Source organism: Suillus subaureus (genome assembly GCF_016647635.1).
Source record: "Suillus subaureus strain MN1 chromosome Unknown BJ212scaffold_4, whole genome shotgun sequence".
Classification (NCBI taxonomy): domain Eukaryota; kingdom Fungi; phylum Basidiomycota; class Agaricomycetes; order Boletales; family Suillaceae; genus Suillus; species Suillus subaureus.
The window spans coordinates 1,619,828-1,642,466 of NW_024538560.1; the positions used below are offsets into that span (position 1 = coordinate 1,619,828).

Here is a 22,639-nt window from a genome sequence, read left to right on the forward strand (position 1 = left end):
CAGTCAACTTGAAAGCCATATCAAAATATGGATGCACTCCGAGTTGTTGGTGCAAGAGACTATGATAATTGAGAAGGTAAACAAAAAAAACTTGAAAGACAGCATGATGAACTTTAAAGCTCACTTAGGCCTGGGCTACACTGACTTGTTTGTTAGAGCTTGAACTTGGAAAAGTTGAGCAAAGTTAGCCCTGCAGCCTCCATAAGCATCAGTATTGGAATGCTTGAGGCTATTTCAATGAAACTAAGTTATCATGACTAGCTGCAATGATAGTGCCAGCCAACATTACATAATCGGATACACCCTGGGCCAGGCCCATCAGTGTGACAGTGAGAGCCTGATTAATGATTTGTCAACTTCAAGTTGAAGTTTTGGAAGGTTGCAAGTTGTTGGTTGCCAGATGTCTGTTTAAGGTAGCACTCTTGAAAGCCTTGACTCTGAAAAGGTGAACCAGTGAAAACAATACTGCTGTAAATATGATGGCCCAGGGGCATTGGTTGAGTCTTGGAAAATGGTTTGCACCTGAAGTTCAAGTTACTACTGTACCTGTGATGGAGTGTCACACCCTCACAACTTGAATTTGACTTGGAGGCAAGCCTGAGTTACACCACTGACTGCTGTCAGGCTCTGGTATAGCTCTGAACTTCAGATATCTGCCACAGGGTTTTCTCACAGCCTGTGTGAGAGGACTTGCTTACAAATATGATCAGCTAGTGGAATTCGAAAAAGTAAGCTGGACAGGAATCGAACTCAAGGGCTTGCAGCTGGTAGCATCAATACAATTGACACAATAATGACTTCGCCACAAGGGCTTGTATTTCCAGGATGTCGAAGTATGTCTGCCTTCTGGCATTTTGCCACCACTTTTCACAAGTCCCATCTGTCTAGACTTGATACAACACATATTGCAACACATATATATTTAATGTAAAAATGGCCAGAAGGGTAGAAATATATTATATTTAACTTCAGTGGGCCTTGGTGTACTTCAGGAGGGATTGGAATGGTGTAAATTGTGAGAGGTGGGTGTTGTATATACTTTGACATCCCAGAAATGCAAGCCCTTGTGGCCAAGCTGTTATTCTGTCAAATGTATTGATGCTACTGGCTGCAAGCCCTGGAGTTTGATTCCTGTCCAGCTTACTTTTTTGAATTCCGCCAGCCGATCATATTTGTAAGCAAGTCCTCTCACACAAGCTGCGAGAAAACCCTGTGGCAGATATCTGAAGTTCAGAGCTATACCAGAGCCTGGTGGCAGTCAGTGGTGTACTTCAAGTTGAAGGTGGACTTATCAGCATACAGTACAGTGACACTTCGACCTCAAGCTATGGGTGGTCTTCAGAATGATAAGATACATATATTGTGGGGCAATGGCTCATCAACACCCTTACCATGACAGAAGACGTTGCATACAGATTGGATGACAACTTGAAACAGATCTACTGTCATGTACTAGTAGTAGTTCTATAGTAACTTGAAGATGTGTTTGATCGTAAGAAGGTAAAACTCTAAGTTGGTTTCATTGAGTTCCTTAATGCGATTTAAGACTTCATTGTACATTGCTCTCTCCCCCTCGGCAACAAACTCAGACAGTATGTATGTCCCATTCGAAAATTCTCTCAATGCAAACCATAGCATGGTCACCACAAATGCGACAATATTGTCGACATTGATATTGTCATTGTTATCAGGAAGGTGACAGCAAAACTGTCTAATGATTGCTTGGACCATTTGTGCAACAGACACATGTCCAAAGGGCTGAGTAGTCGTTAATTCATGTTGTATCCACAGTTTAAAAATGAAAAGCTTACTGCCACTGCCAAGTCTACATGATCATAATTTTCAGTGAGGGCATTGATGAGAGCAGATCAGTGGGCTACAATATCCTGCACTTGTTCGTCAAGCCCCAGTGAAAGACCCCATGAGCCTAAGACAATTGCACGTGCCAAACATTTGACCTCATTTTGGAGATTCATGGGGACCATCCTGAGGCTCTTTCTTGCCTTTCCACTGTTCTTCAAAATCCATTTGTTTGCAGTGTCTAATGCAACGTGAGGTATTTATTGACAAAACAAGCAAGTGCCTGCCTTGATTGCTAATATTCTTCATCATGGCTTTGACGATGGCGTTGTTCATCGCTAATACTAGCACATCCCTATGCAACATAAAGTTGTCGTTCAAAAGCAGACTTTTGATCTTGTCGCATGCTTGATCATTTATCTGGTTGGATAAAAGTCAAGTTAGCTTTGATGCAGCGGTCTCGCCAGGCAACTGGTCTGTAGTTTGTGCTTGTGCTGGATGACATGTGTTCTGCCTCAAAGGTCCCACCTCAGATTCCACTGTCAGAAGGACCGCCACAGAGGGCCCCCCTGTTGAACCTGACATAGAACAGCCTGCTGTCAGGTGAGGGAGCAGTACCCTCATATCGAGTCCTGGAACCCCTGGCATACCCTCAGGCTGGGCAGTGAACATTAAGATTTTTTACAGCACCAGTGAAACTGAAACATACCATTGAAACCTCACCCTCAAACTCACCTTGCCAAGCTTGCGAGTGGTCATTGCATAATGACCTTTGACATGCCATCAAATCATATGGTTGGCTGCGAACTGATGCATGTCCTTCAGTTGCCCATTGGCGCCAAAACAGCAGCTTTCTGCAGGATTCCATCACTAGCTCAAGAGCAGCAGTGTTGATAGCCAACTGAGGACAGGGGGCAATGATGTTGAGGGCAGTGCTGCTAGGGGCAGGGGGGTGAGGGTTGAGTGGAATGAAATTAGGATTGGGTGGAGTGAAGTTGGCATTGCGATAAGCAATGCAGGGATTGAGGGGAATGATGTTAGGGCCAGGTGCAGCAAAGTATTGATTGGGTGCAGTGGCAAAGTATGGATTGGGTGCAGCAAAGTATGGATTGTAGGGGGGAACATTGGAGTTGGGAGCAGCGCCGATGTTGGTGTTGAGAGCAGCAAAGTTGGTGTCAGGAGGGATGATGATGTTATCGTGACGATCAGGTTGCATGGATGGGACTGGGACACCAAATGATGCATCATAGGAGCTTGAAGGGTTGATGCCCATGCCAGATTGATCATTCAAGTTAACATCATACCCAGATCTGTAGTATGAGTCAGAGGGAGACACCCTCTGTGTTTGCTACTTGGTGTTTCATTAATGAACTAATACTCTTGAATGTAAGGCAGACCCATACCTTTGCTTTTCCTTTGCCCTTCTTTGACTTGGAGGCCATGAGTGTGGGGGGAGGGGAAAAGCAAGGTGAGTGTGAGGACAAATATCATGGCTAGTTGATATGAAACTTAGCTCGTGGTCGAGTATGCTTCACTGATAGATAACAATGATCTATAGTTCATCTGATTTGACGGCAATACATCATTATCCATGACATAATTTGAAAAGCACTACAAAAAATCATACTACACTTTACAAAAAGGCAACTCAGGAGCATGGATTATCAGGCACTTGTGGAGATGTCCTTGCAATAGTGATACAAATAGCTACAACAGTACGTCAGCTGCCCATGTGGGGTTTCTATGCTGATTAGAATGCATACCTTAACAACTGTGACAGTCTGACATATTGGAATTGTAAGCGCTCTCATCAGTTTCACTCTCCTCCTCATCACCTCTAAGTCCATCTTAGGTGACCATCAAGGTTTTTAGGTCCCTTGCAAATTCTTCTTGTGATATAATGAGGTTGCGATCTTGAGCATGGTTCTCAAATTTATCAAGTAGTTGATCTGTGTTGGCCAACGATGTCAAATCATTGTGGTAGGATGCCAGGTTGAGTTTAAGGTCATTTTGCACTTCTGTCGAGGACCAGTCCGATAAGAGCTTCTCAAACAAGGAAGCCTCGTCGTTGGCTTCCTTGTATATTTCCATATTGTTGTGCTGCAGCAGATGTAGGAGTTCCGCATGGCGTTCTGCCTCTTCTATCTCCCACACTGTTAATATGACACAGAGGTGACTGGGTTCACGTGAGGCCTGCTTTGTGAGAGTGGCTTGCTGAATGGCATCATCTGTCATGCGCATTAAACCACATTTCAGGACATCCTTGCACTGCATAACAGCTTGTGAACCAACAAAAACATGCTGGGAAAAGGAAGTTTGGACTTGCAGATTCTGGGTCCACTAGAGACAGGTCACTTTGGTGACTTCTTGTAAGGGACTTTCCTGTGAAACAAAGATCTGTTGGTGCCAGTCCACCAGGCTTTACACATGTCCCCAATTTGCTGCTAGTTTGGGTATATCCAGCCATACAATGGATGACAGTGGTTGGTGGATAAGAAGCAGGATCCTGAAGTGGATTCATAGAATGAGATATATGTCCCTTAGAACAAGGGTGTGTTTGGTTGCCAGCAGCAGCAGACCACCAAGTAGCATGTCTCCTTGTGATGTGGCTGCCTATTACTTTATCGGTGGTCTGAGTCTGCACATTTGGTGATCAGTGAAACTTCTGGCAATTCAGACATGGCACTCACATGGTCACGACCCTCCTGACAATGGCATGAAGGTGAGCACCTAGGGCCCAATGTTGTTTTATGACTAGCTTTCATGTCAGTGACTAAGGAACCAGTTGCTGGCAGCTGCAGAGCCATATAGCACTATGGAGATCAGTGGACTCTGGAGTTTGGAGTTTGAAAGACTTAGCGTTTTTGGAATGCTATAACCTTAGGCTACTACTACCCCTGCCAGTGTGAATCATGAGCCTCACTGTGATAGGCTCACTGGCTCAAGTTGGCAGTCAGTCCCTGAGGTCATTTGTGATGAAGATGACCTGTGCTGTTCACGTCTTACAGATGACTTGCTTCTATAATCATACCTCCTGGATGATTCCACTCAACTTCCAGAGTCAACTCAGAGCTTATCAAGTTCAACCATGATGCGGCCACTGTTGGACAAACTTGACTTGATCAAAACCACAGTAACAGGTGAGTAAGTCCTAGTACAATTTCAAAAGGCAGATGATCAATATGCCTGAAGTTAAGCGGTTTGTTCTCCAAGTTGATCATGAAGCAAATCATAGCCTGAGCAATGATAATGATGAGGGACCAGAATGACCTTCAAGTTTACAACCTGACTAGTTACCTTAATGATTTAGTCAGCTGTTGACTTGGACTCAGACTTGGAAGAGTCCTGTCATGGTATTTGATCACTGTGGCCACAACCTGAGGGGGCCTACTGTAGTGGCAACCTCAGCATGACCCAGTCCACCTTGGCACCCCTTGCCGATGGCTCTTTTCAAATTTTCTCATCAAATCCCAAGTTTTAATTTCTGGCAGACTCTGCAGCCGCCACATCTGTGAAATTTGGCATTTGCACTGTTACGGTTGCTGTTGGTTACTACTGCTAGTACTACTAGTAGTAGCTACTTACTACCACCGTGACTAGTATTACCGTGACTTTAGTAGTGTTGATGGCCCACCAACAAGTTCAAGTTGACTCCTGTGACTGACTCGGATTTAGTCCTTGGGCCCTCACCGGCCTCAGACTCAGGCTAGTCCTGACTGACTTCAAGTTGACTTGGACTTGGACAATCTACTAGTAGTACCACTGGCACTGGCAGAACTTGGTGGGAGTTGGAGTTCCAGACTTTCAAATCTAGTACTACTAGTAGTAAGACAACTTGAGCTCAATCATGATGGATCCCGGGCTGACTTCAAGTTTACTGTGGCACACATGATGTTAAGCATCCCTTACCTTTATCTTTATATTTTTTCATCAAAATGTTACAGTTGTCAAAATAAAAGAATGCAAAGCCACTGCTGTGTGTCAACTTGAACAAATCAACAACGATCGTCACTGGCAGGGCGACCAACTCGAACGTGAGTATCATACCATGACAATGATCAGTGGTACTAAGTGTGGGATGTAAACATCCATTTATGGTGATTGCCCTTGAAAAGATTGACGGCAGAGCCTTTCCAACTAATGGAAGTAATATACTCTGGTGCATTAAACCCAGGTGCATATGTCCTGGCACATAAATATTCATTTATCATCATGGCCTGGCTCTCAGGCTAGTGAACATTGAACATATAAAGGGTTCCTTATAGCCTTGCTTGATCACCATGACAGGCTCACTTTGTCATTTTCCCCCTTCCCATTTCACCTTGCTTGTTCACTTCAACCCACTCTTCCATTGTGCATCAACGTTCCCACTCTGAGTCACTCCACTGCCATGGCATCTCTCGATCCTAACACTTCTGAGTTAGTGTCTAATGACGATACAGGTTCTGAACACATACCAAATCCCTCTGGGGCCATGCCTACCACTGCTGATGCAAGGGCCAAGCATCACATTGCCGCCTTAGAAGATGAGCTCGAGAGGATGCAACAAGAGAGGGGAATGAAGCAGAGGTAGGCTTGCCCTTGTTGCCACCTTTACTAGACCAACATTGATTTGAAGGTAAAGAAAGATGACCCACTTTGTTGCACAAGGTAGGGCAATCTGTTGACTGGTAGTCCTTTACACAAGCTTGGAAGACTTAATTGCTGAAAACAATCGCTGGTACAAGCAACTACTGGAGGAATGCATGCCAATGTAGGTCATCAGTTTTTCTACATCATTTTAATCTTATTATAATTTCAGAGAAGATCATCTGCAGTGTGGCTACATTGAATTATCGTGGGTGCTTCCATGGCTTCACACAAATCTTGGGGATCTTGGCTATAAAGAATGTGAAGACATGTTAAGAAAGGTCTGCAATACCACTGGCAAATAAAATTTTGCTGGCTAATTGCTCAATAGCTCAAGAAAGGAGCTGATGCAGCTCACAGTGACAACACCTCCTGCCTCAAGGACCTTGTCGCCACATGGGTCAATCAAGACTTTTGTCTGTCTCCTCTGATCAGGCCTGATGACAAGCACTTGCATGGCTTTGCAAGCAACATCTGTGGCAAGTTACTCTGCCCTGCCAAGTGGGACTGGGATCAAGACTGGTAAGAGTTAACCTTTCTAGACTTGCACAGGACGTTGACACTGAACCAGTGTCAAGGCTGGCATTCATGACAAAATAACAGAATACATTGTGTCAGAAAACTCTTGGCTGCTTTTTTTGTATGAAAAGTACACAGTGAACTGCAACAGCCTTGAGGAAGGGCTTCTAAAATCCAAACTTCTGGTTCTGGTGAGTGGCTTGTGAATGCAGTCATGATATCATTTTTCTCATTGTGCTGCAGGCTTTCAAAGCCATTTTCATGTCTCCTTCCTCTGTGAAAGAAGTTGAAGGTGATGGTGACAGTGCTAACATCATTGAGAACAACAGGCGCACCCGGCGGAAATCAGACCAGGCGAAGGTTAAGACATGTGTCACCTCAATCATCAGTATGAAGAAGGTTACACCTCGTTCTATAGCTTATGTTGCTTGTCAAGTGAGAAATTTTATCAGCTATCATATTGATGTCCTGCATCTAAACAAGTTTGAGCAGCAGGTTTGTTTTGCTCTATCAAATGTCACATCTTGGCAGACCATGGATGGCGACTTCAACTACGAAGCATTCTGGAACAACATCATAGACTTTTTTGAGAATGTTCCTGGTCCTGTCACAAAACATAGGGTTGATAAGCTTTTAGAATGGTGGACTAGGTAATAACTTTGTCGGTGCTCAAGTATTGGATGGCAGCTGACCTTGCTATTTCAGGAAAATTTTTGAAACAAACCATTGCGAGGACCTGACACTGGAGGTCGTATCCTGGATGTCTGTCAATGCACTTGCAGAGCAGAGGAAGGTGCTCGAGGATGCCACTTTTGACTCAGATTAATGCTCATTGTACTTAACCATCACCCCCTCCTTTCGCATGCTTACTTAGTGCCCATACTTATATGATATTCCGCAATTACATCTACAATAATAATTGAATTGCAATGTCAAATTGTTTGCTCTTGTTTCAGATTGGAGGTCATTGAGGGATGATCATCATGACATTTCATGCTGTTCAATACACCAATAACTATGATATTTATTGCAACATTCAATGCTCAAGAGAATGCTCATTTTGTACCATTGTAGATATACCTGCACTAACAACAGTGTGCTGTGTGGTTTTGGGATCAGCCATCAAACGTTTTCTACCTCCAACTCAAGAAGTTTATGCTCAATCTCCAACTGAATGTGATCGGTTAATAGTCCAGATCTCATACTGGTCAGCACCCTATTACCTATTAAATTTATTGCAACATCCAGCACTCTCAAACAGCAAGAAAATGCTCATTTTATACCATTGTAGTGACGACTGTGCCAACAACAGTATGCTGTGTGGCTTCATGATCAGCCATCAAAAGCCTTCTACCTCCAACTCCATTGGTCAAGGAGAGTATGCATGATCTCCAACAAAATGCAATTGGTTGATAGACAAAATATCATATCATCCAACATGCTAATGGCTAACAGATATATTTTGACATCCAACCCTGGCAAGCAACAGGGAAGTTCACTCTGTGCATGCCTGCAGTGACAACTAGTGGGTGAAGGAATTATGGCAGACATTGGAATATGGAAATCCATTTCAGTTAATAGCTGAATCATCCAACCAAGTTCCCAATCTAGTCAAGCCATGGATCATCATGTTGATGCCCAGTTATTGAATTTTTTTTTTCAGTGGAACATGGGGAAAAATATTGTTGCCATTTTATGGCTTGGGCAAAGCTGATCTGAATGTACTGAATTGCTCCATGAAGGCAGTACAAGAACCAAGTGCCTTAACATTAGTTCCTGATGGCCTTCTTGGTAGAAGATTTTTCCTGTAGAGTTCAGAGTTTCTTGGCAAGTCACAAGTCTTCAGGTATGTGCTAATGTTTACCTCGTCTTGACATTGAGACAGTCGTGTTGTTGTTTTTCGAAGTAAGTAATAGTGCCAGTGTGCAACATTGCATCTATTTTCATAATGATGCACCAAAATATCTGAGATATGCCTAGTGTTCCATTTAGGTAACATACTCAGAGCTTTGTCACAGCATGCATCTTCTTCGACATATTGCTGATGCCTAGCATCAGAATGACATGCACACATCACGAGCCAGATGATCTCAAATGTCCAGGGCTGTAGTTTAACTCTACTCATTCATGCAACGCATGATTTTACACTCTGTGGCATTGTGCAAGGGTGTCACACTCTTGTCAGTGGCGACCTTGATGTGTGTCTCAATGATTATGAATCCACAATTTATTCCATTAGCTCACATCACATCTTTCATTGATAGACCAGATCACGTATAAAATGATGCATAGAGGGTAGGATAACTTGACTGGTTTGTTTACAAATTCATCTTTCCTTTGTAAGGTCAAACATTTCCAAGTAAACCCCCCACCACATTTATGTTGATTGTTGTGATTGTTACCAATACAAAGTTAACTATGACATTTTCATCTGTTCACTGGTTCACTGATGGTAGATCTACGTGACATTGAGTAGTCCAACATAGCAGCTGCATGCTCCTCTGCTTCTACTGCTGCTCTCTCAAACCACCCAAGTGTCTCATCAAGTGGAGATTGTTAGCATAGGTTATGTGATTGAGCAAGCTTATAAGGTAGGTCGTTGGTAATGGTCTACAACCAGTCTCATCCTCCCGCAGTCTGCAGCCAGTTTGCCCATTTGTGGTCAGCACACCCATCCATGGTCCCCAGCCAATATTGTAAATCTGAAGCATGATCTCCTCGAAGCCATAGCATACAAATGAGAACTGACAGTGGCTCTGGTGGCTAATCTGTTTCTCCAGTTCTGAGAGTGCATCCAAGAGAGCCGTGCTTTCTGTAATCTCTGTCATCAAGTGGAGAGACAAATGTGCAAGTAAGGAGTGGGGTGATGTGATGTTGCATACTTGAGGGAGGCCGCAGTTGGAGGGGTCATAAATGTAGTCATGAATGGATGAGTGATAGATATTCATTGGGTGAGTGCTGTCTGTAGGGATATCCATGACAGACCATAGCTGTATCAGTGTTGTCTGTACACCCCTGTCCAAACCAGGGCCAAGAAGTGACAAGAGTTGTGAGACCCCACTTGGCTCACCAGCTTTGCAAGATCATCTTTTGATGACTGAGAAAAATCAGTATGGTGACTTGCTAGCTCTGCAAAGGAATACTGCAAGAAAATATAAATATCTTTGTCAACATCAGTGCCATCAAGCAAGATGATGGTAGCAACGCCCTCCCCAGAAGTTTTCACTGGTATCTCACATACCAGCAAGTGCACCTCTCTGTTCTGAAATTGGTGTGAGTGAAGATGCATACCTTGACAAGTGATACTTCTCGATGCACAGTAGGTATGAGTGGAATCACGATCATGAGTGCCGATGCCCAGTGATGCATGAATATCTAAATGCTCTGCACTGCTCGATTGTCAAAAGCCCATCCTCTCAAGCCTTTCCCATATGTTGAAGGTTATTGTGGTGCTCCAAGTTCAGCAGTGGTCCATAATGCTTCCATTCGTCTGCATTTGATACAAAGTGTTAATAAAGGAGAGCTAATACACTAAAAATCCAAAAGTTAACATGTTGAAGACGTGATGAGGAGAAGATCAAACTGACAAGGCTGAGCTTAAAAGTGGGAAAGGGATGCATGCGGGGAAGTTAAGACTGTTATATGCTGTTCGGTGATGGCTATGACATTGTTGTATGTTGTGACAGCAAGAAGCTCACCTGATGGTGAACACCGACCACAGTAGACCTGACTACTGCACTGTATTGTATTTCCCTGTAGCTGCCAGGTTTCAGTATTCCATGTCTTCATTGTTGTGTCACTTGAACCAGTAATTATGGAGATGAATGGGTTGATGCAGTGAAGTATAAAGCATACAAAACATGTACTTCAGAGTGTAGCTTAGAGAAAGACACCCACAATCCCTCCAAAGTCCACCTCGACCATGCCTACTGCCATCCACCTGCAAGAGTTCAAATGTCATGAAGACTGGGTAAGGGCAGTCGCAGTTTTCGCCAATAGATGGTTGATAATTAAAGCCTCACTTGACAAGGCACTTCATCTATGGGACTTGAAGACATGTGTTGTGTTAAAGAAGATGAAGGGACATGTGTGGACATTGGTGGTATCATGAGATGGGCAATTGATAGCAAGCAGTGATATTAATAAAGGTGGAGAGGTCATTGTATGGCACAGAGAAACTGGTGAATCACTCACAAAGATATCAGGTGATCTAATGCCAGGCCAGAACGACTGTAATGTATATGTACTAAAATGTGTCAGTAGTTAGTACTTACATCAAAAAAGCTAAAGGCAGCCTGATTAACTGATAGTGCAAATCCTGGCTGAAGGTAGTGAAACTCCCAAAGGTCAGTCAGGAAGGCAAAATTGACAAGGGTTCGGAATGGTTTGGGAAGGCTGAACCAGAACCAAACCATTAGGGAGGACCTAGAACTGAGAACCAATTTCCGGTCTGGTTCTGGCTGACATGAGAACCATGGACTGAACCACAGAGAACCAGATCAAAAGTCTGGTTTGAACCATGGTTCTGGACCAGACCACAGCAGCACTAGTACTGATGTGCTGGAGGCTGGAGCACTTGGACATCAGAAAATGTGACATGTAGTGGACTCACACTCAGTAGGTTTGTTATGAACTAGGATAGTTCTAACAACAGACAACTCGATAAGAGTCAGGACCTCTGTTGAGATTCTATGCAAGATGATAAGTCAAGCATTTGGTGTAAGCTAAGTTAGAAGGAGTGCTTCTAACTTAAAGTACGGTTCAGACGACAAGAGATTGGAGGTCTCAAGCGAAGGATGTTTCAGGTAAAACCTAGTAAGATTAAAGTAAAGAGCTAAAGTGTACAGGAGGACTATTTATAGTGAACTACTGTGCTTTAGGGCAGACATGAGAATGGAATGAGTCAGAGATAAGAAATGTGTAAGCGATAGCAAGAATAGGTCATCTAGCAATGGTGACAGCGGTTGTGATGTAATACAAGGTGTGAGTCAGAGATAAGTCTAATGGCAGCATCATGCAGCTCGTGACGTAATACATGGTAAGAAAGAGGAAAATGAATAGGGGCATATGTGGTTGTAACAAGGTTTACCTGTCAGCAGAGTGTGGAGCCATGATTTTGCACAACAGATGAGTGTCAAGATGGACTGTAACCTGAGAGACATGATTGAATCATGGTACTGTTTACAAGTCCAGACTCTGGATCCAATTCAAATGTGGATGCAGAAGTCTTTCTGGATAATCCCCAGCCTCCTTTTTATGGCACAATGCATATGTTTATTGCATAGTGCATGTAACAAGGAAATGAACTTCCCTTGCTGAAGGTTGGCGACCATGTTGATGTGACTCGGAAATATATCGGTAAAAATCATAACTCTTGCTAGGTTTGGTTTTTTTTATTCCCACTACCCTGTGTAGTGGGTTTTAGTGGTGGACTATTTTTTCTCCCACAGGCGAGAAAAAAGCACTTATATAATCTGGGTGTGGATTGTACATTTCACTCAGTAGGTATCTTGTTTCTGCCGCATTGATTCTGGGAACATCTGCAATCATTTTCTATGCTGCATTTATTTAACAATCGTGAGGTGATGAGTGTTGTGGATCCTGTGATTCCGGTTGGGACTATAATGTTGTCACTGGCGAGGACATTCTGACCTGTTGTTGTTGGCAACAGTATTTGTGGGGTGCTTTCAATGCCATTCGAAGGTGAAAATTATATGGTCAAGACTTTGTTCCATATCATTCAAGATGGCGAGCAATTGTTCGATGTAGTTGCTGGTTTGAATTGGGCATCATCTTGTAATGTTGTTTGAGATGATAGTCGTCATTGGTGAATGGTGTCTGCACATAATGGTGAGTGTTCTAAAAAAAAAGTTGATCATCTGTCATTGCTAATGACCATGTGGAAAATCAGCATTGGAACGCCATTTATCACACATGTCTTTGACATCTAATGAGATTACTTGTCCTGATATGATTCACAGACTTAATAATGATCATGGTTCAGATCATCAGCAAATGTGCAAAGGCCTGACACCACCTTGTCACTACCTGAATGTCCTGGCAGCAACCTGGATATCCTGGAGGTCTGGTAGGTATTTTATTCTCATGCATAACAAACAAAACATGCTCAAATCTCAGTCTTGTGATTCAATTACCACAACAGACTAACATATGATATATGATATATGATGCCTGACAATCTTACTCCAATTGCCCTGTGCACACTGGTGAGCCTGAACACAATCTGAGATGGTCTGGTCAAAACACAATTTCATTAGCATTCATCTAACCATGTTGTCCCTTATAAAAGTGTGGACAGCCAGGATATGTACATAATGTACATAGTAGGTGATTGAGCATTTTCTGTGAGTCTTAAGAGAGGTGAAAAATGGGGAGGACATTGCGAGTACCACTTTGCAGCACACAGACTAGACTCAATTTGAATCAAACACACCACAACAAAAATTTTCAACACAACTTGGAAGGAAAAAATACTTGAAAGTGAGTCACTCCATATCACCTTTGTATTTGTTTCATCATCCTCATGATCTATCACATTAAGACACGCTTGGTTTGGTGGCTGCCACAGTGCATCTCAGACCTCTTGCTACTACCATGTTTTTGAACTAACAAATAAAATCTAGTACCAGTTCCGTCTTAAACCCCACCCTCCACATTAGCACTTTTAATGCTCAGTTTAACTTAGGTATACTACAATCCCTTTACCCTCTCCATCAAGTCTTTGGACAACCATACACTCGGTTGGCACATTCAATGTCACTTGTTTGTTTGCTGCATTATGGGCTTTTGTCAAACTCTCAAGTGCATTTCGCTGGCAAGTGAAGATGACTCAACTGTGTGGTCCTCCTCGCACCAGCTTCATATATAGTGTTTTGCACAACCTTGCCTCATCCTAAGATAGTGCTGAAATGTATGAACACTGGGCAACAGAATATGGGGTTGCATATATGATTCTGGGTGTCCTTGAACAGACTAGAATTGTACTGTCTGACCCAAGAGCTATAGCACATTGCTATGCCCAAGAGACATGGACATATGTGCTGATGCCCCTTGCATTGGTACTTATGGAGGCATCAGTATGTTAATGTCATCATCTTATCTTGTCTGTCTGACATCTCTTGTCAGATGGGCCAAGGGCTATTATGGTCTCAGGGTGAAGACCACAGGAGGTACTATTCAGCTCTTTTCCTCATGCCAGCAACTTATTGAAAGAAATATCTAATGATTTATTGATTCACAGCTGCCGAGAAAAGGATGTGGATATGAGCGGGAGAGATGAGGAGAAGTCCATCATCGGATTGTTGAGTGCGCTTTCTGAGAGGTTCATTGTGGTCTCTTGATTAACATGGTCATCACTTAAATCTGAAGGCCAGGATGCTGAGCTTCATATGTTGAAGGAGGGAGTAGTGGCTCAGGTCTGTGGAGACTATGTACCACAACCATTATTTGCAAACTGACATCCTGCAGATGAAGACCTTGCTTATTGTGGGTTATGAGATGATATCCAGTGAGTTGGTTTTTTGTCTATTGCTATCACACTGACTTTTCATTGACAGTCAATCTTATGGTAGGTTTACTTTGTGATTATGTCTGTGCATGCTATTCATATGATGATCAGTGGGCACTGATTGAGCTATTGTGACACCCCAATGTCCAAACCTGCTTCAGAGAGGAACTGCTTGCATTGGGCACTGATCCAACATATGACCAATTGAAGGCCAGCCTCCCATACTTGGATGCCATTGTCCATGAAATTCTGTGCATCCATCCTATCTGATGATCCAGTTCAGCATTTGCCAATTTTTGTGAACTGGACTTTTTCATCACTATGTATACAAGGTGTATTTGTAGATTCTGCATTAAAAATTGATGTCTTTTTCACATCTGATATTCATCTGATTAGCAGCTGATATGTGCCTGGTTCGCATCCGAAGGCTATCTGAATCCGATCAGGTACCAGATAGCTTGCCTGATGCTGACAGATTCATCTGCCACCAGTACGCCACCTGCTAGCCTGGATGGTCTGAAATCAGGTGATTCAGGTCACTCTGCACTTTTCCTGATGATGATGGTCAATGTGCACTATCCCACATTCAATTGCAAGCAGAAAGTATGTTAATAAATTTATTCATGGATGTCAATTGTCAAATTGGTATGAGATCTTTATTTTCCAGCAACATAGAGTTCTTACAAAACATCGCAATGTCTCATGGCTTACCTCACAATGGAGGATTGTTGTCTGTGAGACAATGGATGTTGCATCACTTGTTGGTTGGAAGCTGGTGTATCCCTTCGGAGTCGTCAGGCAACGGCTGTGATTGTCAGAGTATCATCACAGCTCAATATGAGTTCTTTCATTGTCTTGCAACTGGTGAGTGGTCTTGAAGTCACTGTGGGGCATTTATTCCAAGTGGCACATTCTGTGGGTTTGATGAGAGTGCCTCCACCACATGATAGCAGATGTTGATTGCAGCTTTTTGACCCGCACAGGCATTTTTGTTGGAAGCTGAGGATGTTGGCCAATGTTGTCAGAATTTGATGAGTCTTCCAAGACAGTCTCTTGTATCTGTATGTGCTATACACAGTCTGTTGGTTGAGGGTTTGAAAGATGTTCTTATTGATCACTTGAGTTATCATTTTGGTTATGGAATGTGCGCATTAGAGGATAAACAAGTTGGGTGTTTTACAATTGTGAGTCGATACAATGTTGATGATGATAACACAGAGATAGAGGAATGGAGATTAGGTTTACAATGTCATGTTCTTGGGTCTATCACAGAGACCATTCAACTGAGGCCTTTGCATAGATTATTAACAGCATTGAACATCCCATTTGACTGTGATGCTGGACTGGCACAACTTGGGAAATTTCTAAAAACATTTTGTGAAGCAACTTTTGAAGGGAATCAATACTTTGTCTTCACAATCAAGGAGTCAACATTGATTAGAAGTAGCTGAGGCACAAAGATGAATAGCTGAAGAATGGCCAGAACCTGTGTCCATGGTGTTGAAAGAAAAATTGATCAGAATGTTTAGGGAGGAGACTTCAAGTCATCAACTTCAAGTGGTTGCATGTGTGTCATGTGCAGAGAATATTTTTGCTTGAGAAATGGTGGAAAAGAAGGCAAAGAATGTTGACAAAAAAATTCTGTTCCCACCGGATCAGAGATGCAGAGAATATGGTGATGTTATTGATCCTAGTTGGGGATGTAATATTGATAGTGAGTTGGTTCCAGGAACATTGTTAGATGGTATGCTATTGTGTAGAGATGGAGTTTTAACAGATGGTTCTTCAATGGATTTGTTCCAGTTTTGTTAAGGTTGTTTGGGAAGTCTTTGGAGTGGACAGACTCCTGCTCTCTCTTTAGCCAATCATACATTGTTTGGTGATGTACCACCACAGTTACAAGGATTGTCTATTGTACAGGAGTCCATGATTGCACAGCACTGTGCCAAGTCATGGATCATTCATTTGAAGGAGTTGTCAGGTGTGGCTGTGCTAAATGTGCAAAGAGGGATGAAAGGACATGTGATCATATCCTCAAAATCCTTTGCATTTAGTGGACATTCTTCCTCCTCCTATGCAAGATGTGTTAATGCCAATATGTGTATTATTTGTGGGAAGTTTGCCACCTACCTGTGAATGGTTGAGAAAGCATGCTACACCGTTGATTGTGCATAGGGAGAAGGTTAGAGATGCATTGTTGTGGCTTAAGGATAATAACAAGCATTATCATGATGTTACTGTTGATCATGAAAATATTGACACATTATCTGAGTCTGACATTGTTCCCATTCATGTAGAACATGTACAGACTTCTGAGCAACACAAATCGTTGACTTCGCAGTATGATGGAATTGACAATTTCCCTGTGGACACTGAGTGGATGGAAGGCATTTTCAATAAGGTCATTGTTATGGACATTGATCCAAATGCTCCAGCTCATGGATTACAGGCTGTGGCTATGAAACATATGAAGAGCAAACAGGATGGATTTATTCAGATCCCACATGGAAAACAGCCAGTAAATGAATTTTCTAAACTGGTTCTCTTCCCATTGATGTATCCATCCTTGTTCCCATATGGTATTGGGGGGTTTGAAGATCCAAGCCATAAAGAGAAGCTTTCGCTCAAGTGTCACATTAAGCATTTCTTTGCACTCCATGACATGCATTTTTAAGAGCATTACTCATTTCCATTCATGGTGTTTAATGTTATTCAGTGATGTGAAATGCTTCTCCATGCAAGTTTGAAAGTAAAGTGTACTAACTTTGATTCATTTGCCGATTTCGCAATGGTATCTCCAGCAGCAGTATCTAACATTTCAGACCATATTGCCAAAGGCAACCACACTTTTGCATTTACACCCGAAGAAAAAAAGGTTAGAGAGCTTCTAAGGCAGGTTAATTTGGTGATGTGCCATGCTCCTGGCTCATCAGCTTTGAGAGTGATTATGAGGAATGAGATGAGAGGGTTGATGATTGAGCAGGGTTTGCTGAGTTTTTATGTGACAATGATTCCTGCCGATGTATACACTCCTATAGTGAAGTTCCTCGTGGGTTCAGAGATAGATGTAGCATTTGAACATTGTCAGGTTCTGGTCACAAGGATTTGAAGTTCGAGGGAGAAGCACTTGGAGTCATCAAAGCACATTATGGCTGTGTGGAAGCTCAAGGACATGGTTCTTTACACTGTCATATGTTTGTATGGGTAGAAGGGGGTCTTGATCTAAATGAAATCAAGCAGAGAGTGTTCAACACCCATGATGAGGATTTTAAAGACAGATTGCTGAGGTTTTTGGATGACTGCATATCAACTTGTGTACCTAAGGATCCCAATCCAGCGTTCACAGTACCTTCATTGTCATCACATCCATGCTCTGTTCGAGGTATCAATGTCAGTACACTGCCTGATCTAATCAAAAAGGCCCTACAAAAAGATTTGTTCCACTTAGCTGAACAATGTCAATGGCATTGACATTCTACTACATGCTGGAAATATTGGAAAGGTCTACTGAATCTCCGAGAGTGCTGTTTTGATCTGGACAAGAATAACTACTGTTCTGAAAGTCATGTAGATCCTGAAACTGAAGAAATATGTCTGAGATGTTTGGATGGGCTGGTGAATAACTTCAATTCGATGATGTTATGGGCTATAAGATGTAATATGGATATTAAATTTATTGGTTCAGGTGCATCAGCGAAAGCTATGATGTACTATATTACAGATTACATCACAAAGGTTCAACTGAAGGTGCATGTTGCATATGCTGCATTGGAGTGTGTGACAAAGAAACTTGGAGAGTACAATCCTGATGTAGATGATATCACAATGAGAGCAAAATTGTTACTTCAAAAATGCTCATATTCTATGCTGTTGCATCAGGAGTTGTCTGTGCAACAGGTGTGTTCATACTTGATGGATTTTCTGGACCATTACACCAGTCACCAATGTAGTGAAAGAAATTAGTAGTCAGCTAGTTATACCAACAAACATACTAAATCCAAATGGGTGTGAGTGCAGTACATCGATCCAAGGGGACTGCTATTGAAGCACTTCCTTCTAATAGTGCGAGGGAAGAGAAAGGAACATCCCTAGTTGTAGTATTAGACCTAATAAAGTGGTAACTATCAGCTTTCTAATTGACATGATTCATGGCAATTACCAGTAGCACACTTTGACCCAATCTATGGCTCTTGCCATCCTGCCACCCACTGCTGGTTCATGCCAGTAAATAATGTTATAATGGGTATTCACATTGAAAATCATATTTAAATGTAGGTTCAACATAAAAAATTCATTCATGATGACTAATTAAACCAATATGTAAGCTACCCCTTGTTGTCATCAAAATTAACCTCATCCTCAGCAAAATATTCATCCGTAGCAGCTGTGATGTCTGCTGTGACAATATAGTTTTCCCTGGGCTGATATTCCCCCTTTTTACTTACCTTCACTTACCACCACTTTCCTTAGTTTATGTTCGCATTTTTTCTGCTTACATAAGAATGTCTCCCTTTCACCACTGTCAGTACCAGTCTGAATCACAGTCTTTGTTTTGATGATAATTCTACTTTCTGAGCTCTGAGTCTAGTACAGAAACCCTTTAGGGTCAAATAGCAGCTAGGCATAGCAATTTCGACCCAACATTTGAAGAGTACTTTACAGTTCTCTTCTTGTTGTGTTTCCCACACTGCACCAGCTCCATTGGTCCAGAGAAAAGTGAAACAAGACAGTAGTACATGCTGAACTGCAACCTGCCTGTGAGCATATGCAACAGCGCCAGCCATGATCCCCGTGTCCTTGTGTGACAGCTCCATGATAGATTGCCACTGTTCAGCATGCCATGCAAGAAATTGTCATGTTTGCCACATTTCCTCCTTGAGGAGTAACACCTCTTCATTCCACCATTGCACACAGGAGAGTCAATACATGTATTAATGCACTCACCATCATTCAGACCCGCATCACTTTCATGATCATGAACTCCCGAAGCACACCAAATCCATGTTGTCATCTAATACCCCTGCCCTAATCTGCATGATGCATCTTGCTGGGACCTTGTCCTTCTGCATATTCCTGTAGTACTCCTGACACCCGACACTGTGTTGACAGGTGCCATGATATCCTTTGCCTATAGGAATTAAAATTCCCCATCCAACTTGCTGATCCCAACCAGTTCTAGCAATGCTGACCAAGTGACACAGTATTTTTCTGTGGCAGCATTGATTTTGCTTTTCAACTGAGTGAGAAAGGAATTTGTGCAAATGTTGGCTAGTTGTCCGTGTAAATCGAGATTGTGGTGCTTGACAAAATGGGATTTAGTATGTAGTTGCCTGTGCAACTTATCAAGTGAATTGTGACACTGTTCCTTGTGCAACTCAGCCTCGATGTGAGCAATATTGTTGGTACATAGTAAGTCTTGATTGCTTGGAGGGATTGTTGATGGCAGCCAGAGTGATTCATCCTCAACTTCCTCAGATGAGTCCATGTCTTGCTCTTCAATCCAGCTTTCAACACCTACCATATATACTCACTGTATGACATGGAAGCAGGCTAGCTGTTGTTGCAGTGTGATCCAACGTTGGTCAAGTTCAGTGTGCCCATTCACACTGAGAGATCTTGTGAGATCAGATTTTATTCGTCACCTGGAAATGATCAGAAGAGTGTCTCAGAATATTGTAGAAGTAGAACTTACTGCACATCTTCCAGAACCAGGCCCATATTGATGAAAGAACTAGGAGTAACTTCATGCAGAAGTTGATGCCTGTTACTGATATAAATCTTCTTATTGTCCACAAGATTAGCACATACTTGTGCTTCTGAAAGGCCTGTTGAACCATAGTCAGCTTCAACAAAAAATGCCAAAGTATAGATAGACCTTACTAATTTTGCTGTGCACATATGGATTTGGACTTGATTTGTCGCATTCCCAAGCATCAATCATCTCAGTCCATTCTCCTTGACGTGCATCATCAATCGCTAAATTAAAGTCACACAAAATGGATTGGTGATGACCCTGTTCCTTGACAGCATTTAGCAATTTTCTCCATAGTGAGAGTCCTGTAAATTGAATAAGTTGTTGTATTGGTGGGAGCAGACAAAAAAAAATGTACTTAGTCCAGCATACTTGCACCAGTTGTGATGTCAAAAATGGTCATTGAGGACATCATGTCAATAACTAACACCCATTTCCTTCATGCTGCTGGCAATGTGGTTCATCTCTGCCCAGTTGCATTCAATTCCCTCACCATCAGTCCATCCTACGCCTGGCATGAGGTTCAAGGAATGTGGAATTGCACATTTTTCCTTGTGCACAGGGCAGTGAAACTTCAGGATTCCAAACATAAATGCTGTGAGGGTGACAGCCACTGGCATCCAAAGGTGTTCTGGGAGCTCATTCATTCTCTTCATGAGATTGAGCTTCCACTGGCAAGTGATGTCATAAGATATGACAACAGTGAGGAGGAGAGGCATGATGGATGAGAAGAAGATGAAATCCATATTAGCATATCTAAGTTCATCATTAGACAGTTGAATACACATAATTTAAACAAAAATATCTTTCGCCCTTTTGAAGGTCTCCAACTCCTTGAGGTTGAACAAGTTCATGGTGTGTACAAAGACATAAGCCGATGCCAGTTGATTGCAACCCATTTGAGTACTTGGATTCAGTGTGCACCAATGTCTTGAAACCTGAACAAGTGCTAATCTAATGGGTCGGTCTCCTCTAAGTTTGTGCAATACAAGTGAAAATAAATAAATAAACCTACATTGGTTTGGCTTGCATTCTTGAGTATGTGTTCTGTGTAAGATTTGTCAAGAATGAAGTATGCAAGACCCATGTGTAGCCCAGGATTGGCAATGCTAGAAGCTCAATTCTTATTCTTGAGGTGGAAGTTGGCATCCATAGCGATAATCAAATAGTAAAGAAATCTATGAGGAAGGAATCATTTAAAGAATGCGGTGGATTAAAAAAAAACTACTTCATTGATCCATCCACTTTGTCCCAGTCCTCCAGCAGGTTTACGCCAGGTTGTGGACAAGCAGGACACTTGATGGCTAATGCACCAGGCTCAGTATCATAGATACCACCAGTTATATTACCACAGCTGGCTCGCTTCATTAGTTTAATATGGCAAAATTAGCAAACCATTCTCATAAATTCTTTATACTAAGACTGTGACTGCAGTTAACATTTGTGAGACATAGGCCATGTGATAACATACCTTAGGTACATTCAAACCTGTGTTGTCAGTGAGTCATTCGAGACTAGCATAGAACTCATGGCCAGATACTTTGCTTGACCACATCAAAATGAGAAAGAACTCCAGAACCCATCTTGTGCAGGCACTCTGAGGAAAATGTAGTGTAGCCAGACACCATTCACAACATAACAATTGCTGGCAATGAGAAATTTATTGATGGCACCCACAGAAATCAACATTTACTTGGTGGATTGTGTTGGTGTGAATCATGACAAAAGAAATATGCCCTCTTTGCGGATACAAACATGGCATTTGTCATATCCCGTATGCCAGACATAGATCCCATCATATTCCCACGCTTTCCGGACCTGTTTCCGGACCCCATATCTGACTCATTCCTGGATCTCCTATCCTGTTCACCCTACGCACATTCCATCCAGCAAGACATCCAGACTTTACCTCCTCTCGGATTTTGGACTACATCCACCACCTCACATATCTCAGTCCTGTTTCCACCCTGCCTTCTGGATCCCCAGATCTCCGGACCTATTCCCACCCTCTATCCAAGATCCTGTGCCTATCCCCATTTAGGCATCTCCGCCTTTCCAGTTCTCGGTTATCTCTGTTTCCGTCTTGCTGATTGATCCTTGTACTAGTTTCATCTCTGAGTTCATTTACTTATGTTCCATCTTACTTACCAATGTGTTTCCGCATGCTCGTACATAGCCTTACTCCTTTGCTTACTGATCCTCTCAGATAGCCTCTAGTATATAACCCCTGTACAACTACAGTAGAGTCCTCAGTCTGAATATCATCTTAGTTTCTACTCTATCATCTTAGATCCTGTTCCACTTGCCAATCATCTTCTGGACTTCAGTCCGTCTGAGTCTCATCCTTTTCCATAAGGCCTAGGGAAGGATTCCCTAGGCCAGAATTCTGGACCTTTGGATTTGTCCCCTAT

The 22,639-nt window shown here is 42.4% G+C and overlaps 8 protein-coding genes across 8 annotated transcripts; 5 read left to right on the top strand and 3 right to left on the bottom strand.

Moving 5' to 3' along the window:
• Positions 1–1,464: 1,464 nt before the first annotated feature.
• On the bottom strand, positions 1,465–4,074 carry BJ212DRAFT_1296381 (uncharacterized protein; the record flags this gene model as incomplete). Its single annotated transcript, XM_041332433.1, has 9 exons — positions 1,465–1,758; positions 1,812–1,825; positions 1,983–2,041; positions 2,069–2,220; positions 2,329–2,457; positions 2,510–3,139; positions 3,204–3,230; positions 3,564–3,581; positions 3,658–4,074. 9 exons carry the CDS (start codon positions 4,072–4,074, stop codon positions 1,465–1,467), a joined length of 1,740 nt encoding a protein of 579 aa, XP_041197911.1.
• Positions 4,075–6,760: 2,686 nt separating this feature from the next.
• Positions 6,761–7,602, top strand: BJ212DRAFT_1262254 (uncharacterized protein; the record flags this gene model as incomplete). The annotated part of the gene is made up of 4 exons (XM_041330250.1): positions 6,761–6,951; positions 7,001–7,139; positions 7,192–7,383; positions 7,441–7,602. Coding segments are annotated over 4 exons (684 nt in total), but the record flags the coding sequence as incomplete, so codon positions are not given.
• A 1,853-nt stretch (positions 7,603–9,455) lies between these two features.
• BJ212DRAFT_1296383 (uncharacterized protein) lies at positions 9,456–10,317 on the bottom strand (the record flags this gene model as incomplete). Its single annotated transcript, XM_041332434.1, has 4 exons — positions 9,456–9,953; positions 10,019–10,090; positions 10,190–10,210; positions 10,240–10,317. The coding sequence occupies 4 exons, from the start codon at positions 10,315–10,317 to the stop codon at positions 9,456–9,458; spliced, it is 669 nt and encodes a 222-aa protein (XP_041197913.1).
• Positions 10,318–13,865: 3,548 nt separating this feature from the next.
• BJ212DRAFT_1262803 (uncharacterized protein) lies at positions 13,866–14,178 on the top strand (the record flags this gene model as incomplete). Its single annotated transcript, XM_041330295.1, has 2 exons — positions 13,866–14,045; positions 14,095–14,178. Coding segments are annotated over 2 exons (264 nt in total), but the record flags the coding sequence as incomplete, so codon positions are not given.
• A 2,224-nt stretch (positions 14,179–16,402) lies between these two features.
• BJ212DRAFT_1444800 (uncharacterized protein) lies at positions 16,403–17,150 on the top strand (the record flags this gene model as incomplete). The annotated part of the gene is made up of 2 exons (XM_041338008.1): positions 16,403–16,529; positions 16,558–17,150. 2 exons carry the CDS (start codon positions 16,403–16,405, stop codon positions 17,148–17,150), a joined length of 720 nt encoding a protein of 239 aa, XP_041197915.1.
• A 57-nt stretch (positions 17,151–17,207) lies between these two features.
• Positions 17,208–17,516, top strand: BJ212DRAFT_1246106 (uncharacterized protein; the record flags this gene model as incomplete). The annotated part of the gene is made up of 1 exon (XM_041329658.1): positions 17,208–17,516. A coding segment is annotated over one exon (309 nt), but the record flags the coding sequence as incomplete, so codon positions are not given.
• A 328-nt stretch (positions 17,517–17,844) lies between these two features.
• Positions 17,845–19,209, top strand: BJ212DRAFT_1444801 (uncharacterized protein; the record flags this gene model as incomplete). The annotated part of the gene is made up of 3 exons (XM_041338009.1): positions 17,845–17,866; positions 17,979–18,422; positions 19,139–19,209. 3 exons carry the CDS (start codon positions 17,845–17,847, stop codon positions 19,207–19,209), a joined length of 537 nt encoding a protein of 178 aa, XP_041197917.1.
• Positions 19,210–20,164: 955 nt separating this feature from the next.
• On the bottom strand, positions 20,165–20,947 carry BJ212DRAFT_1476713 (uncharacterized protein; the record flags this gene model as incomplete). The annotated part of the gene is made up of 4 exons (XM_041339415.1): positions 20,165–20,301; positions 20,357–20,533; positions 20,587–20,599; positions 20,657–20,947. 4 exons carry the CDS (start codon positions 20,945–20,947, stop codon positions 20,165–20,167), a joined length of 618 nt encoding a protein of 205 aa, XP_041197918.1.
• Between the last annotated feature and the right edge of the window lie 1,692 nt (positions 20,948–22,639).